The sequence below is a fragment of the Chroicocephalus ridibundus genome, chromosome 6 (assembly GCF_963924245.1).
Source record: "Chroicocephalus ridibundus chromosome 6, bChrRid1.1, whole genome shotgun sequence".
Lineage (NCBI taxonomy): Eukaryota > Metazoa > Chordata > Aves > Charadriiformes > Laridae > Chroicocephalus > Chroicocephalus ridibundus.
In genome coordinates this window covers 75,490,052-75,507,271 of record NC_086289.1, presented here as the reverse complement: position 1 = coordinate 75,507,271, position 17,220 = coordinate 75,490,052, and the positions used below count along the sequence as shown (strand labels likewise).

Here is a 17,220-nt window from a genome sequence, read left to right as displayed (position 1 = left end):
ACTAGATTTTCACCCGTGCTTTGTTGGCTGAACCGAAAGCCGTGACAAAGTGGAACATGGCTGCTGTGTAGCCCGATGCCGACAGCATTCCTGCGGTGGTTTGTTACATGATTATTAAATGGGGTGAAAGTGTGAAAGAGAATGAACCCAATAATTTCTTCTCCCCGTTCCACCTGTCCCAGGTCCTCAGTTGTGATGCCAAATTAAACCTCCCATAGCTCATGAAACCACACCCCGTCTTGTGGAGTCTTTCCCACACAGGCATGACAGAAAAACTTGGCTGGAACGCCTTCCAGGGAAGGAGAAAAGCAGGTTTTGTGGCAGCTGATGAACGCTCCTAATTGCACAGGATATTCTGCTCCTCGGACCTGTGCACACGCAGACTCGAGGAGCTGAACTCTTGTGTAAGAAATTGCTAACATGTAAGTTTGGGGTTGGTTTTGTTTGTTTGTTTTTATTTTTAGTCAAAGCCACAAAAAAAAAAAGTAGATTAAAGCTTGGAGAGAAGTTTTAGAGATGTTTCCTACTGTCATCCTAACGTTTGTATGCAGTCTGGCCTGGGTCGTTTGTCCATGAGTTATGCAGCACTTAAGCCATTCTTAGGTGTCTCTCGTCTTCCATAAACATGAGATACAGCGTATTGTTCTAACAGAGAGTAATTACATTTGAGATAGTGATCAAATCCTCCATTTTAAATACATTTCCTTTAGGACAGGACGCTGCTGTCCACGGGCACAAGTTACCAGAAACAGCGTTCTCCTCTCTGTTTGCTGCCCACACCGAAGAGAGTGTCCAGAGCTTGTGGGCTACGTTGGAAGTCCTTTGTGGGATTGCAGCCGAGTGCCATCCCTCTCCATGCCCCCTCCCTGCAGCCTCCCACTTGCCGCAGTCCCAGTCCCAGAGCCAAGGCTGAGGAGAGGGACGTATCGCGGGAGTTGAACTGAGCGTGTGGATCTCAGTGCCGTATCGAAGGGGCCTGCAGTGACAGGAGCCTCTCACCATCATCACAACTACGTAGAAAATTTGTTTCCTTGGGTTTTTTATTTAGCTTTACGTCTCATCAGCATGCTTTTCACAGGCTTGCAGGTTACACCGGCATGCACATAGAAATACAAAGACACACAGTCCTCTATGCACAAATAAAAAATCCAACTCAGATATGAGACGCGAGAGACTGCTACAGAAATTACTGAGGCTTTTTGAATGCTTTGGAGGGTCTAATGGAGTGGAAAAGTAACTAATCAAATGCTGGTTTTGCAGTTGGATCCGGGGTGGAGGATGGGGGGTGGGAGGGAGAACAGGCTGCGCGCTGGAGTTTGAGAAATCAGACATTCCCCCTTGGAGCCCGCATCTTCACCTCATCAGCAGAACATACAGCTGTTGAAAATAAGTGCTTTAATAGTGCACTGAGCTTATTCCTTAAACTTATTATACAAATCCCTCCTAGAAAAACCTGCTGCTAGGATAATTATGTTTATCGTTATTTGTTGAAGCCCATTACCATGTGGATGTTGCCGTGTCCTCTATCCACACATTACTACACTCTTTAGGACTGAACTGTGCTATAAATGTTTGTGCGGGTGGCGTCTGAGCCAAATATATATATCAGTTGAAGTATTTACCCATCAGTGGTCCTCAGACAAGGGCTTTAACTTAGAAAGGTCTGGTTCCTGCTTAGTTTCACTCTCCCTCAGGTGCTTTCGTGGCTCCCTGGTGCGTTTACTCCCTTTGCCCAAGGCTGTGCGGCGTTGCATAGTTTGCAGATGGTGAGCCGAGAAACTATTGACAAAGCTTTTAAAGACTATTTTGCAATTTGAGGGAATTACACACCTACATACCTCTAGACACCAGTCTGTGTCTTCAGACATCTAAGCATCTTGCATGGTTTTGCCCAGGGATAGAAGCAGCTCATAGCAGAGCAGAAACTGAACGCAGACCTTTCGGAGCCAGGGCCTTTGCTTGGATATCTGGTCTGCACGGGGCCTTCATACTGCCCTGGAGTCAGGAGTCTTGAAACCCAATTCTTGTCTGAAGATGCTTTCTCTGAGGTCATCAGAGGGGCAGTTATGTGTCAGGTCCTGAGACAGACCTTAGACGCTAACTATGAATGGGGAGGCAAACTGGGAATTATGGACATGGAAAACAATGGGTTAATGGTTATCTGAAGAAACCACACAGGTTTGGCAAGGAGACACGTGCAGGTGGGATTCCAGCTGTAACACGTCCACTCTCCAACACGAGGGATGCCTAGGCACGTGCCTCTGCCTGGAAGCTTAAACGCCACTTGGGGAAAGAGCTGGGCCTGGGACTCCCCAAGTTTGAACGTGATGTAGGCTCTCTCTTTTCCTTGCTTGCTAGGGGGACGTCAGTGAGCTTGGCAAGCTGTTGATGCAAGGTTCCTTCAATGTGTGGACTGACCACAAGAAGGGGCACAACAAAGTGAAGGACTTGGCTAGATTCAAACCGATGCAGAGACACCTCTTCCTCTATGCAAAGATGCTACTTTTCTGCAAGAAACGGGAGGAGAACACAGATGGCCATGAGAAGACGGCTTCATACAGCTTTAAAAATTCTTTAAAGGTAATAAATGTGGTAATGGTAGGGGGGAGAAATAAATCTGATGTTCTCGGGAATGTTTCCTTGTGGAGACTTGAAGAAGGTACGCGTATCTGGAGCTGTCTTGCACCCCTGAGTAAATGAAAGCTTCCATTTAATTTTGATCTGGAGACAGACCCAGCCGTGTGTCCTGTAACTCCAGACGTGAAGCTTGGTTTTGCAGCTTGATACAAATGGGCACCTTTTGTGTTCTTGCCCGGCATCCCATAAAGAGAAGCAAGAGGGGATGGACCTGCATCTGTCGTTGTTCTGCCTATAAGCATCCTCCAGGTTCAGTTCTGTTGTGAGTTTTACTATTAACGTGAGTTGAGCAGATATATTCTGTGACAATAATGGCTACAGATGAATCACAGTGCAGTAGAAGTGCCCTTTTATTTGCAAGAGTGACATTTCCAGATATGAGTCAGGACACTATCTGCTAAGCTGAGTTTCACAAGTAGGCCACATTTTCCCTTTAGCACACTGGTGTGACACTTGTGACTTCGGACAACTAACATGGGTCATGAAGTGTAATGCTGCAAACTTCTTATGGGGTAACCAGACGGGAATTGTAATAGAGCCTGGTTCAAGGGGTGGACCAATTCATATAAACATTTGAAGTTTCTTCCTGTGGAGACCGCAGGAATGATGGCATAGCTGTTTAAACCTTCAGATCTAACCCTGAGGCAAATCAGAGCAAGGGCAAGAACAAACAAAGGTAGAAGATGGGAAGCTGGGAGGTATGGTAGCAGCTGGACTTCAAAATTGTGGTTAAGAATCTATCATTTAAGAAATCTAGAATTATTTTCTTCAGTTTCTTGTTTGTCTTGCCTAGTTAGGCACTTAGCTCCTTGCTCACCTCTTTCTTTTAATTTTCCTGAAACTATATTGGATTTTTTGTGTTGTCGGGTTTTACAGGTGCGTTGTTAAATCTCACAAAGCCCTGTTCCATTCCTCTTCTTCTCCAGTCTCAGTGATGCCAAGTTGAAAATACTGTCTTCCTCAAACTGAAAGTTTGTATAGGTGGACAAAAGCCAGGATAGGGTTGAAAACTGACACACAATTCGCGCAAAAAAAGCAAAGAGGATAAACTCATGATCGGACATTAGCTTGCGTTACTTTTGAGCACCTTTTTTTTTCTATAACAATCAAAAAGATGAATGATAAATTACATGTTGAGAAATAACACGTTCTGAATTTTGCTTTTAATGACTCCCCAAGGTGCAGGAGTGACTGCAGCCTTTTAAAAATGCTTCTCAGAGGAGAAAGAGTTTAAAGACTATTGACGCTTTCCAGATTCCAGCTGCTTCTTTTCTATTTTGAAACAGATGAGCACCGTGGGCATTACAGAAAATGTAAAAGGGGATAACAAGAAGTTTGAGATCTGGTATAATGGCAGAGAGGAGGTCTATATCATTCAGGTAACAACAATCCTTTTTTTTCCAAGGACTATACTTCCTTTTGATTGAATTGTTTTTAAGAAAGTTTTCAGTTTCGTGACTTTCACTGTCCTGTACGCTCAAGAAACAGTAACCATTGGAATCTTCGTTGTTGCGTTGGCACTCAAATTACCAATTTACCATTGTGAAAATGGTCATGATTTTGGGTAAAAGAGGAAACGAAGTAGTGGGAAATTACTTGGAGCGCTGGACAGAAAAGCAAGGACGGGACCTAGATTCGTGGTAACTTTTCCATCTTGAAGAGCTTCCTCTGCTTTGCACAAAGCTGGCCACAGCATTCCGTTCCTTGGGAAAGTCGAGAACAAATGTAGGTCGGGGCAGGCAGGTGACGGCAGCATGCTTTAACTAGATCTGCTCGCCTCTTCTGTTCTCAGGCATCTTCCGTTGAGCTGAAAAACACCTGGATTTCAGAGATTCGCAAAGTCCTGACAGGACAGCTGGAAGCATGTAGAGGTAGGACGCAGAGAGTGAGATCCGGTAATGTTGCCTTCCTTCTGTCGCTGTGTATGACACCAGGGAGCTGGGATGAGTTACGGGGCCGTCCAGTAGCACCAGTGAAATCAGCAAGAACGGATCTTCTGTGTGAGGATCAGTTGGGTGGCTGCAGCATTGCTGGCATTTAAACCCTTGTCCTGATCAAAGAAAATTTCTTAGAACTTTAGAAATGGCATGAATAGTTATTTAATTCACAGTTAGCTGGAGGAACATGATTTTCCTCTGTTCTCCCTCTCAAGTCACAACCCTGGGATCGTCCATTTACATCAGGGTGTGGGGAGATGGGGTCCCAGTCTTCACTCTGTGCCTTCTCGCAAGACCTGACACAAAAGATCTTTGACATACATGACCGGACACAGCAACTGTTCCTCTCCGTCCTCTTGTTTGTTTTGCTGTGTCGGGTTTTGAGGGTTTTTACTTTAAATCTATTCGCTCACCTGTCAGTCAGTTATCCCATCTTTTTATCTTAGTGACCTCCCTGTAAAACACGATTAATGACATTTCCCGCTCTCACAGAGATGCCGTGGTGAAGGTGGTTTCTGATGTGCTCAAGACATAAGTGACTGAAGCCTCATAAGTACTTAAAATAATGACACTTTTTTATGTAAGATATTGAACCAAGAACAGACAAAAGTCAGTTGGGTTATTCCAGACAGTAAGAGAGCATAGTGATGAAGGCTCTCTGAGATACTGTTCTGTTTATAAACAAGAAGGCACAGAGCTCTAAAAGCCATTTTTCAGGCTCTCTTAGGACAAAATCCCATAGCTGTGTCCAGTGCAGACCGTTCCTGGGCTCTGGCGTGGCTTCTCACCTTGGCCTGTCATTTTGTGCTTCTCTCATACACACACCTCTCTCTCAAGCAACGCCAGCAAAGCCTCTCCACCCACATCCTTCGGATTCCTAAGCAGACTTTGGCCTAGGTGGAAGCCTGTGCCTCTGCTTTAACTTTAGAGGTCACCTTTATTTTAATTGTCTGTTTCACAAAGACAATGAGTTCTTACAACCTCCTTAAGCGGAGGGAAACAACTATGCACATTAGCCTCAGTGATTTAATCCAATCCATAACAATATGCTTATTTACAATGCTTACTGCTCAGGTCTTTCCTTACTGTCTTGTCTTCATCCTTTCTCCTTTTTATTCTGAATGGCCAGTTCGGCGGGAACTGCTGAGGAAAGAACTCAGGATTCTTATCAGTGCATTTTCAGGACTTGATCTAGGGACTCCCTGATATGGTTTGTAATATTTACTTCTGAAGTATAAAAGGCCACCACAGAAGAGTACGTTACGATGAAAATGTGTGTGTTTAATAGGCCAGAGCGCTAATCCTCTGTGTGGGTTTCTAGGCAAGGAAGAAGAAGCTTGTGTGTCACCCAGATGAGCGTTTGTGAAGCCTTTGTACGTGGAAGACCTATGTGCTAGGGTTACTACGCATTTGCCAGAGAAAACCATGCAGGAATCGAGACTGAAAGTTTTGGAAAACATTTATTTTTGATATCCATTATTATTTTGTCTTAAGATCATAGGAGAATATTTGGGTTTCAGGGGACCTCCGGACATCATAGTCCACCGTCCTGCTCAAAGCACAGTCAGTTATTGGTCAAACCAGGTTACTCAAGATTTTATCCAGTCTGGTCTTGAGGACGTCCAACGATGCCTTTCATCCTACTTTTATGAGCAAAGTCCAGCTTGCCTTCATTGTGAATCCAGCAGAACAGCAGTCAGAGGGCAGAAATTGTATCTTACACGCTATTGCAACTCTTCCCATTGCCTTTTCCCAAATGATGACGTGAAGCCCTTGTTACAGTACTGACAGCAGGAAACACGGGCTTTGTCCTGTGGTTTTAAACAGTTGTTTGTATTTCCAATGACTCATGAAAAAAGAGGCCTTAATTCATGCTTAATCCAAGACTGGATGTTTCTCCAACTGTGCGTTGTAATGAGAGAAGGACGAGGGATACATTTGTTTGTCTGGGCTGCTTTTAATGACTGTTGTTAGGAGTTGCACAGGGGGTTGGAATGTTGGAAGGAACCAGCTGAGATGATTGAGTGAGTAAAGGGCAAAGAAGGTGGCCAAAGGTATGCGAGAAACAGTTTAACATATGGGTCATTAGTGCCCAAACACGTGGTGTATATACACCCCCTGTCATGTACAGCAGTGAGCATGGAATGCTAACGAGGCTTTGGGTAACACCTTGATCCGTGGATCCCAAAGAGCGTAATTGTCTCTTGCAGGCAAAGGGATTACGGATGCAGCTTAAGGGATTTCTGCGAGGCTGTGAATCAGTTGCCAAAACCAGGAATGGAGCTACTTCCGACTCCCCGCCCAGAGTGCCCCTTTATCCCAGCATTCCTCCCCATAAAAGACTTTGTTAAGTTTAGTCTTTCAGAGCTGCCCCAGTCCCTTCGTCTGTTCTTTCATCGACAAGAGCTTCGTCTTCTTCTCGAGTGAAATAGCCCTGGGATCTCAGCAAGCTGAGAGCCTGGCAGCAGCTCCCTCCATTGCTCCCACACTTCTCAGAGTCTGACTCTCCTGGCCCTGAAAACCAGGTTGTCAGCACCTTTCTTATCATCTTTCTCCACTCAGCAGTTACTGGACACGGGTACAAATGGGTCTGTTGCTACCTTGCAGCTATGCAAAAAGAGCGAACGAGTGGCACCTGAACAGCACTTTGTTATGGCTGTTTGTCCAGGATGCTGAGCCAAAGCGTTCCTTAGAGGGAGGAGGATATATTCTACTAGATGGCCGCGTGGGCCAAAGGACTGACGTACATGTGTTGCTAAATCCGGACAAAGCTGTGAGCCACAAAACTTGGATTCTGGGAAAAATGTCAGTATGTCCGTTCTCTAGATTCATATTGTGCAGTGAGCGAGGAAGAGGTACAGAGGAAAGAGAAGGTGGTAGGGGAAGAAATCTCTTCTGCACTGAAAAAATATGGGTAGAAGAGCTGCTTGGGTGAGCTAAATTTCAGCCTTTAAGATTACCATGTGCCTTTCTCTTCAAGCGCGAGTATTCCATTTTGCTTGCAGCAGCAGTCCAAATCTCTCCTCTCCTACTTCCCCCCCTCTCTCCCACCTTCTGTGCAAACCAGGAAGCAACTCACGCAGTTTGGAGTAATTTCTTTTTACTACTTCTTTAACAGAAGCAAGTCAACTGCACCAAAGAATCACTGAGAGCGTATACCACGCACCAATGGAGTCCTCCAACGCCAGCAGGTAACGCCGCTATCGTGGCACGTCAGGGCCGTGTTCTGTCTTGCCTTTGTGCTTTTGCAGTACATAAACTCTTAGTTTTGTGTGTTTAGCTTCCTGGGTACGAACTTAGGCAATTGTCTTCAGATTCTTCAAAGACATGTAAACGCAGATAAAGGTTTTGCTCATGGGGAAACTAAAATCGCAATGCGGAATTCATTTCAAAGATGATGATTTGGTTTTGTAAAAGAATCATATGCTCTGCATTCGCTCAGGTTTAGACAAAACGTACTGGAACATTTCCAGGATGTTAAATGGAGCTGTAAGCAAATTTTTGTCATGGCCCAATTGCTGGGCCAGTTTAGTGTAAGTTATAATTGCTGTTACAGTAGATTGCACTCACAGCTCGCAAACACGTATGGCGCAGAATGTACGACAGGCACCGTATTGATTAGCACAGTTAAAGGCAGCGAGGGTCCCCACCCCGTGCGTCGGGCTTGCGTGTCAGCCAGATTTGGTCTGTGCTGACACTGATGGCTCCTGCGAGAAGGACGAGCGACCCTCCGGTGGCTGACCCCGTCTGCCGCAGAGGTGTGTTACTGTCAGTCCTGGCATCCTTCCTGCAAAGGGAAATCAGTACAAGTCTTGCTGGGGTTTTTGCGGGTGGGTTACCCCGTAGTAACCAAGTTAAACCAACTTGTTTAACTGCTCGGACTGAAGATAAAGTCCCTTTTCCCACTCGGAGTATCTCTCTTCTGTCTCTTTAAGTGCAGTACAGCCGAATAATAAAGGTCTCTTTGGTCTGTCAGGGCCAGGTTGGAATAGATTATAATAAATACCGTGTCCTGCAAAATCCCATTCTGCTGTAATAGAGTCGCGGGGGTGAATTGACCCCAGTGACGATAGGGTTTCAATTCCTGTATTAAGGTTTTGACTGCCTCTTCATGTTCTGGGTCCCATTTCCGTGGTTTTCCCTTTCATAAAAGCAATGGAAAATCCAGGTGCATTTTTCTTCCAGTACCTAAAGTACCCGCGAGCGGTTGTAATTCTTTTCTAGATTGGGGTATCTGCAATTGTTCTATTTTACTTAGGGTGCCCAGTGGAATGGTTGTGCTACCTGCAATCCACCAAGTACCTAAAAATGTTACTTCTTTACCTGCTCCCTGACGTTTCTCAGGTGGGATCTCAGCCTCTGCTCCGAGTGGTGCTTGCTGCACTGCTGCCGCCGCCTCCCCACCGTCTCGGGGGAAGTTCCTCCTATCAGAGTATCATCTGTGTGTTGGTATAGTGTCACAGCTCCAGGGAGGGAGACTGTCTCTAGAAGTTCAGCGAGCGCAGCGTGAGCCATCGTGGGTGAATGTTATATCCCCATGGGAGTCTGCTAAGGGTGCATCGTACACCTTCCCAAGTGAAAGCAAATTTCTCTTTATCCTTTTCTTGTAAGGGGACCGTAAAGAACACGTCTTTCACATCTAGTGTTGCCATCCGTGGGTGTGCAGCTGCTTGCGAAGTGGCTGTTCGGTTTGCAGCGTTGGGTACAGCAGCTGTTGGCGGGGCTGCGTCAGCATTTGGGCGCTGGTAATTAATTGCTAAATGTCACCTCCCGGCTGCTGTCTGAACTGGCCAGACAGGTGAGTTGTATAGGGAGCGGGTTCTGGAGATAATTTGTCTTTTTTCCCAAATCTGCTGTTACCTCAGAAACTCCTTTTGTGCCGCAGCAGAAATCGGGTACCGTGGTGTATCGGTAATCCGTGGATCGGGGCTTGCAGAGTGCAGGCCCTGCAGCTGCCCCATTTCTCTCAGGCTTGGGGTCAACACTTGAACCGAAGGACCACACGGTGCCATTCGGCAGGTGCCAGGTTCCGCCCTTCAAAACATTGAAACCCAAAATATTTCCATTGTGTTCTTTAACTGCAAAGCGAACAGGCGACACGCGCTTCTCGCCCGGGAGCCATAATTTAACTTTTATAGTTTGGCAAATCGCACTTGTTCCGTTTACTCCGTTGACTTCAACTCTGTGTCATCTGGGTCGTACGCCCAGCTTCTCAGCATCTTGTGCTCCTGTATCCGTTAGGAATTAATTTGGTTGTTGATGAGGACCTACGAGAAGTATAACACAAGGGCCATCATCGCTTCTCCGTTGGTAAACATCGAATTTCCAGACAGGCAAGCCCAGCAACTGTCTGGGGTCTGCCTGTTGTTCAGTTTCTCTTCCTGCAATTCCTTTAATTCCTTTCACGGAGGAAAAGAAAGGTTGGGAGGTCTCTTGGGGGCGATTGAGGGGAAGCAGTAGCAGGTGACGGTGCTATGTCTTGCTTTTGAAAAGCTTTCATCAAGCTTAAAGTAACTCCAGTCGGTTGTCTATGAGGAGCAGCTCTGGGAACACCCACTGCCAGGGCTTGTCTCCACAATTCATCCCTTTCATCCCAGACCCTCGATCGTTGATCGATGGGTTTCAGTTCCCGAGAGCCACTCTGGGGTGGTTGCTTAACCTGTCTAACACTTCGACCTGTGTTTCGTGTTCCGCTGGACACATCATCCCGTCCCGTCTCTCCCCCGTGATTTATGCTGTCCTGCAGCAGTTCTGCCCGGGCGGGAAGATGCCTTATGGCTCTCGGTGCGGCATTGCCGTCAGCCTCCACAGCTGCGAGGGCGTTATATTCTGTGTCCCTTTTAATTTCGTCTTGCTTTGCAATGAGGTACGGTTTAAGCACAGCTGGGGCTCCCCTAATTGGTGGTTTCAGCATGGCAAAGCGTACGGTTGTTGAGACAGGAAGATCACGGGGAGCCCGTTCGTGCATAGCCTGTGTACAGGCAGCCTTTGTCACTCCAACTGAAGCTTCATCTAGAGATTCCCCAGGCACTTCTCCTCCTCTGGCGCGTCTATTGCTCCAGCCCGACATGCCGCCCTACCTGTTATTGAAGGGGAGTCGTCTGGGGGGTCGGGGCCAGCATTTAAAAAGATATCTGGTCCCCAATAGCCATATGTTTTGCTCCCATTTAATAAAATCCTGTCCTCTCTGGATAAGTACAGACACCACAAATACTCTGAGTTTCTCTGGGCTTATGGCCGTAGCGTTCCTGCAAATTGGCCTTTTGAATTGGATCAAATGGGATCATTTTTCTAGTGCGGTTTCCTGCTCCACCCCACGGTCCGATAGTTTTGTCTGTTTTTATAATTGGTCTAGCGGTGTATTGGGGAGGCTCGGGCAGGTGGGAGGGGGTTATCTTCATCTGAGCCGTTACTATTTGAATCACCCCAAATATTACCATCCCAGTCTTCGGGGGATACTGTTAGCTTTCTAATTTGAACTACATTGAGAGGTTTCGGATCTTACATTAACATCACTTCAGCGTGTTCTCCTAACTTCTGTGTTTTCAAATGAGCTTCCTGAAGTTGTTTTTGCAGTTGTTCTGTTCTTAAAGATAGCAACAGTTCAGTAGCTTTACGTCCCTCTGTTTCATTTTGCATATCTTTCATCTTACTGTTGGTCTCTCTCCTTCCCTGGTATGCTGCTTCTGAACAGGTTCCCAGCATTTTACAAATTATACCTTTATCTTTTCCATCCTTGGTTGAACCCTGGCAGCATGTAGCTGCCTCTCTCCCCCTTCCCAGTCATACCAGTTATCACAGACACTTGCTCCTGAAAAGCCAGGGTTTGGATTAATACCGTGCTTTTGTAAGTAATTGGTGGCACTGCTTACCATCCTGCCCGCTCTGCCAGTTTGTCGCAAGATGAGTCAGTTTGGATCCTATACAGCTCTGAGGTGGCAGCAATTTCAGGTTTATTAACAATATTACCATAAATCACAGGATTAGGTTGTATGATTTTTTAACAATATTTAAGATTAATATATAAGAGATTTAATAAAATTTGTTATAATCAACAGTGACTTAGTTAAAAATTTGAAAAGGGCAAGAGACTTACGTCAGTTTCCTAAATCAAATCACACACACACACAGATATGGATGGTAACCTGTGATCAAGATTTTCTCTTTTTGCAGATGGCAGTGAATTACCGTCCAAATGATCTTTGAGCCTTGCGAAATCTAGTTATAGTGAATCACTTGCCATTCTCCTTCATCGGCATTTGTGAGCAGGCGCTCTCTGAACCTTTCTTCTTCGTTGGCACCTGTCAGCAGATGATCTTAGAAACCTCACGAAATCCACCCGAGAGGCGTCCCAGCCTGGGGGAGGCACTGGGTCACAGCCTGCTGCGATCCCGGGGAGCTCAAAGTGTCCCCCTTAGGGTCGCTGTTTATAGGATTGCGAGGTGATTGCTTTTGGTCAATATTTTTCTGGCTTTGGCCACAGTTCTTGTCAGGTAATTCTCGTACCTTCCCGGTGGGGCTGCAGCAGGAGTGCCGGCTGCGTTTAGGGAGTGACTCACCCTCCCAGCTCGCTGTGCTTCTAACCAAACGAGAACGTGTCAGATTGCCCCAGCTCACTGCGCTTGTAACCGAGACAAGCGCACGACAGTGGCTTGTCCCGACAGCGCAGCGTGGCCCAGGGGGCTGCACCACCACAATATCACTGCAGAATTTCGGCAGGATCAACCAAACCAAGACACCCCAGGTGACACAGCCAGCCTTTGAGAGCTCTACGACTCGATGCAAGAAATTTCAAACAGATGCAGTGCTGTTAGTCCTGCACCGTATTTTCTCTAGGCTTGGTCACATTTGCTTTGTTTAAGGTTTAAGCTGAAAAGGTTGAAGGGGAGAATCTTTCATCAAAACCACATCATTGGGGACGGGAGAAAATTATTTCAGTAAAATATGAAATGCAATCACAAAAATGTTTCAAATCCATCCGGATTTATGTCTCTCTTGTAAGGCTCTTAAAGGGAGAATTTTCAGAGCAGAAGTTATAGGCAAAGTATGCCAAGAGAAAAATTAATTAACTCCAGGAAGAAAGGCTGTGCGATTAGCTATTGTCCTGGAGTGGGCTAAACCAAAGGAAAAATGAATTGCTGCTTGTCCTCACGCTGCCAACTGTGGCGGCGAAGGAGAGTTGGATGCTTCTGCTCCACGTGCTGGGTTGTTACAGGCACAGGAAGAATATGGTAACTCTTCGTGAAAGAGCAACGCTCTGGGCTGTCGGGAGTGGAACAAAATTCAGCATGTCCTGATGGCCCACGTTGATCCCTTGTAATACGTGTCTCCGAGAGAAGCAAGGACAGGGGAACTGCAGCACGAGGTGGCTTCACACGAGCTGATGTGAGCCCGAGACTGCGGGGCCCCTGCTGCAGCCTGCTCTGGGATGCTGGGTGGAGGCAAGGAGAGGAAGGAAGAAGCTGATTTTGTGATAGCTGCCCACATGGCCATAGTCTGTATTCATGGCTGATATGACTAAGCAGCCGCAGTTGTGAGAGGCGCTATAAGTGAGCCAGTGGCAGACAGGATTGGCTAAAGAGCAACCATCATCATCAGTGCTCTGCCAGTCGTTGGAGGCGAGTTAATTATTGCGATTTTATCATCTAACCGGCAGACACCCTCTCCTGGGTTGCCCGTGTGCTACAGCGACTCTGCTGCTCATTGGGCACTGTCAAACCTGTACTGTGACGCTGGGGAAGTGTGTTTGCAGGACGCTCTCCCCTCCCCTCCCCGAGCCCGATCTGTTCCATGCCAAAGACTATCCCTTTTCTGGTTTATGTGCCACCGCAGCACCGGGCGCGGCAGTTCCATGCGATAAGGCAGGGCTGGCCTGGCTCGGGATTGGAGCTGAGGTATCAGCCAAAGGGACGCTTAGAGCCAGCGCCCTTAATACAGGCGGTTATTGGTTGTCTGAAAGTCCCATTCAGTCTATTCAAATTTTCGCTGTAAATTCTTCCCCAAAGTTTCACTGTTTAATCCTAAAATGAGATGCCCTGCGGTGTCTGTTGCTGCTGTATCTCTCTCAAAGGATGGCTGTTGCATTTCAGTGGTAATGAAGTGATCCCTTTGTATTGTTTCTAATCTGTTTAAACATATGAAACTTAAACGGACTATTGTTCTAACTGCTTAACTATCTATCTATCTGCTTTATTGGAAATGACTGATGCGGTCATACATCCACGTAAAAATATCCCATGCACGTAGATACACGCAAACACTTGGAGTTTTACTGCAGATGCTGCTTCGGAGAAGCTCGAGCGTTTTCTTGGTCTTTGTCACAGCTGTAAATCTTTAACTCTGTCAGCTGCATGGTTCACAGTTACCTCAGCCTAGCTGGGAAGGAACAGAGGAAAAAGAATAAGGAAATGGGAGTGTGCTTTGGATTGTTCCCGTATTTATTTTGAGTCCCATTTTTACCTGAAATCAGGCTGCAAAATCACATTTTGATTTAGCACGGGAGGTAACAGAGACGTCTGTTACGGTTCCATCAGAAAGGGGTCAGAAGTTCAAATACAAAGCCATGAGTCCCAGGCTGCCTTGTGGTGATAAAAGGAGGTATTCACAGATCTCTAGTATTCCAAATGTTTTTAAGTTTTTAATGGTATCTTGGACCTTTCCTTAGAGCAAGACAAACCCTATGAATGGTAAGTGTAACAGTTGACACGTTAATTGGAAACAGCAACGTAATTGCTGATACATGTCAATAACGCACATTTTGGGGAAAAGTATTTCGAGTGTGTAGATACAATGGAATGTGTGGCGCAGTCTGCCAAAGATAACAGCCAAACACCCAAACCAAACCAAACCCCCAGGTATTTGCAAAACGTGGATGATAAGGACCCTGAGAAAACCTTGCAGCTCCAATGCCCTACAAACCTGGGCCAAGGGGGTCCTTCGGGTCCTTCCCGTGGCAGCCGAGAAGGCTGGCAAGAGGGATCCCCTCATCTGGCTCAGCTGTAGACAGGGATGTTCCACTTGGATTCAAGTTTTCAAAGAGCAGAAGAAACAGAAGTTGGGGGGGGGATCCTGGAGCCAGTGGAATCCATATGTTCCTCTATGCATGGTATGACCTCTGTGTGACCATCCGGTCCCTATTTCTCTCCTAGAGTCAAATATACTTATGCTGCAAGGGATGGAAAACTGGGGTCCTCTTTTCTAACCTGGTTTCCCACTCCTTCCTTCCAAATCTGTTGGACTCGCAAAAAGAGTTTGTGCAGACAACCGTCTTCTTCCGCTGTTTTTCCCTTCTCCGCTCTCGCTAAGCGCATCCCGTGCTGTGGGGCGTGGAAAGGGGGCAGGGGCTGGAATGGCTTTTCCCACCGTACATACCTGCGCGGATGCCGGCTTTTACAGCGCACAGAATTTTAAAACCTGCCCTTTATTCCTTAGGTTTCCATATCTGAGGGTAAAATAGAATGCGCTGTGGTCGGTGCTCCGCTGGGTACGGAGCAGGAGCGTAACTGGGTTTGTGTTTCTTTTGTCCCAAGGTATAGCAGGAAGTCATCAAGTGTGTACGAGAACAAGTCGGAGACATCAAACGTGGAAGCATCTAACAATAAAAACAGGAATTCCAGTCCCAGCGCCAGACAAAAGAGAGGTAGGAGTTGTGAGACAAAGCTTTTTGCTTCCAAAGGGTAATATTTCTATTTTTGCACACTCATTTCTGGAATTTGATGGAGTTTGATACTTTGAATGTATGTTGTTTAAACCCAACATCAAAAAAGCAATGCGACAAAGCTGAGCGGCTCTACCATGAAACTTCCTGAGCACCAAAAAGCATTACCAGTTTAGGAGTTTTTAAGTGTTTTGATGAATTCAGCACTCTTTGTACAACTTGCGTTTTTTAAAGTTAGAATTTGGAGGGCACTAGTATGTGTATTTTAACCTTCTATATCCTGGCAAAGTTTGTTTCTAGACGTATTTAATTTTAAGATTGTCTATGGATTTTGCTAACTAATTTCCATGCTTTATGTCAAAGAGATTTTTTTGCCTCCTCTGTGTGTAGGTTCCCCTCTAGTGTATCGTAAATAAATGCACGTGTGGTCGCAGAAAGTCCCTCCATTCTTTGAAGACTCAAATACAATGGATATATTCTATACAACGTAGGTTAAAATGGACACTAAAAAGAAACTGGATCTCATCTGGCAGTAGCAGGAACAGAAACATCTTTCCACAGCATTTTCTTTTTTAGGTAGCATTTTGAAATGTTAGAGCAAAGACTTTTCTAATAATATAAACCACAAAACTGCGAGGTCTTAAAGAGACTGATGTCCAAATCAGGCTTAAAGTCACAGCAGGCCCCTTCAGAAACAGAGATGGTAAAAAAAAAAAAAAAGTGGAATATTTTTTCTTTGAAAAATAGGCTATTCACCAAAAGATTTTTTCAGTGCAATAAGTTTTCGTTCTGGGGAGAAAGTTACAGATTCTCGGCGGGACACGGGCGCTGCCAGAGCTGCCCCTCTTGTGCCCCCAGCTGACGCAGCGCTCCCCTGGCTGGGTGGGGAGCACGGACAGGTTATCGCAGAACACGGTTTCTTTCTGCGGCACAGAGCGGGAGGGCACTGCTGGGAGGCTACTGCGGTTCATTATTCTCACGGGTAAGCGCCTGTGATGGAGTTACCTACACACGAAGGAGTGTTCTAGGGGGACCTGGCTGGTGGCTTCGCTGCCCTGAAGCTCCGTGGGTGCTGAGCGCCGCGGGAGCTCTGGAGACCCGTCAGCCCGAGCGCCCGGCTCAAGGCAGGGGCAGTGTCAGCGAGCTGCTCAGGGACGTGTCCACTTGGGTTCTGAATATCTCTTTGGGGACGTTGTCCCCCAGGCTTTAACCACCTTCACAGTAAAAAAGAGTATTTTACTATTTTAAAATGGAATTTCCCATATTTCCATTTGTGACCATTGCCTCTCATCCTGTCACCGTGCTCCAACGAGAAGCGTCTGGCTCCATCTTCTTTACTCGCTCCCGTGAGGAATTTATACGCATCGATAAGATCCCCCTGAGCCTTTTCTTCTGCAGGCTGGACAGTCCCAGCTCTCTCGCTCTCTCCTCATGTCAGCTACTGCAGTCCCTTTGGCATCTTCATGGCCTTTTGCTGGATTCACTCAGGATGTCCGTGTCCCTCTTGTACTGGGGGGTGCGGGACAGGACACAGCGCTCAGGTGTGTCTCCCTTGCGTGGGGAAGCGTCACCCCCCAGAGCTGCTGGTAAGGCTGTGCCCCGTGCCACCCAGCGTGCCGTTGGCCGCCTTCGCCACAAGTGCACTCTGTGGGCTCGTGTTCAACCTGTTGCCCATCAGGACCTAGTCCTTCTTAGGTCTGGAAATGGATTCCAGGATTATTGGGCATACCTGCAGAATGAAGGAAAAGGTTCGGAATAACTCAGGTGGAGGCAACATGTTATTAGAGACACATTCCATGGCAGGGAATGGCTCCCGGGCCAAGACAGGCATCAGGAAAGCCAGAAACGCTCCCCAGGGCACGCGTGGGCAACCCACAGCTGAAGCCACCGCTCGGTAGCAGTTCCTCACCAGATGCACCTGCCTGGCCCAAAGCTGGCGTCAGGCCACCAGGTGGAAGGAGCTGAACCACACTGATGTAACACTTCTGC

General features: G+C 46.7%; 1 protein-coding gene across 12 annotated transcripts in view; it reads left to right on the top strand.

Moving 5' to 3' along the window:
- The window catches only part of MCF2L2 (MCF.2 cell line derived transforming sequence-like 2), a 177,734-nt gene that overhangs the window by 142,917 nt on the left and 17,597 nt on the right, over window positions 1–17,220 (top strand). For all 12 annotated transcript variants that reach the window (XM_063339030.1, XM_063339025.1, XM_063339029.1 and 9 more), the window contains 5 exons: window positions 2,359–2,580; window positions 3,924–4,016; window positions 4,430–4,508; window positions 7,693–7,765; window positions 15,104–15,213. In XM_063339030.1, the coding sequence (XP_063195100.1) occupies window positions 2,359–2,580; window positions 3,924–4,016; window positions 4,430–4,508; window positions 7,693–7,765; window positions 15,104–15,213 (577 nt within the window). The remainder of the gene's footprint in view (window positions 1–2,358; window positions 2,581–3,923; window positions 4,017–4,429; window positions 4,509–7,692; window positions 7,766–15,103; window positions 15,214–17,220) is intronic.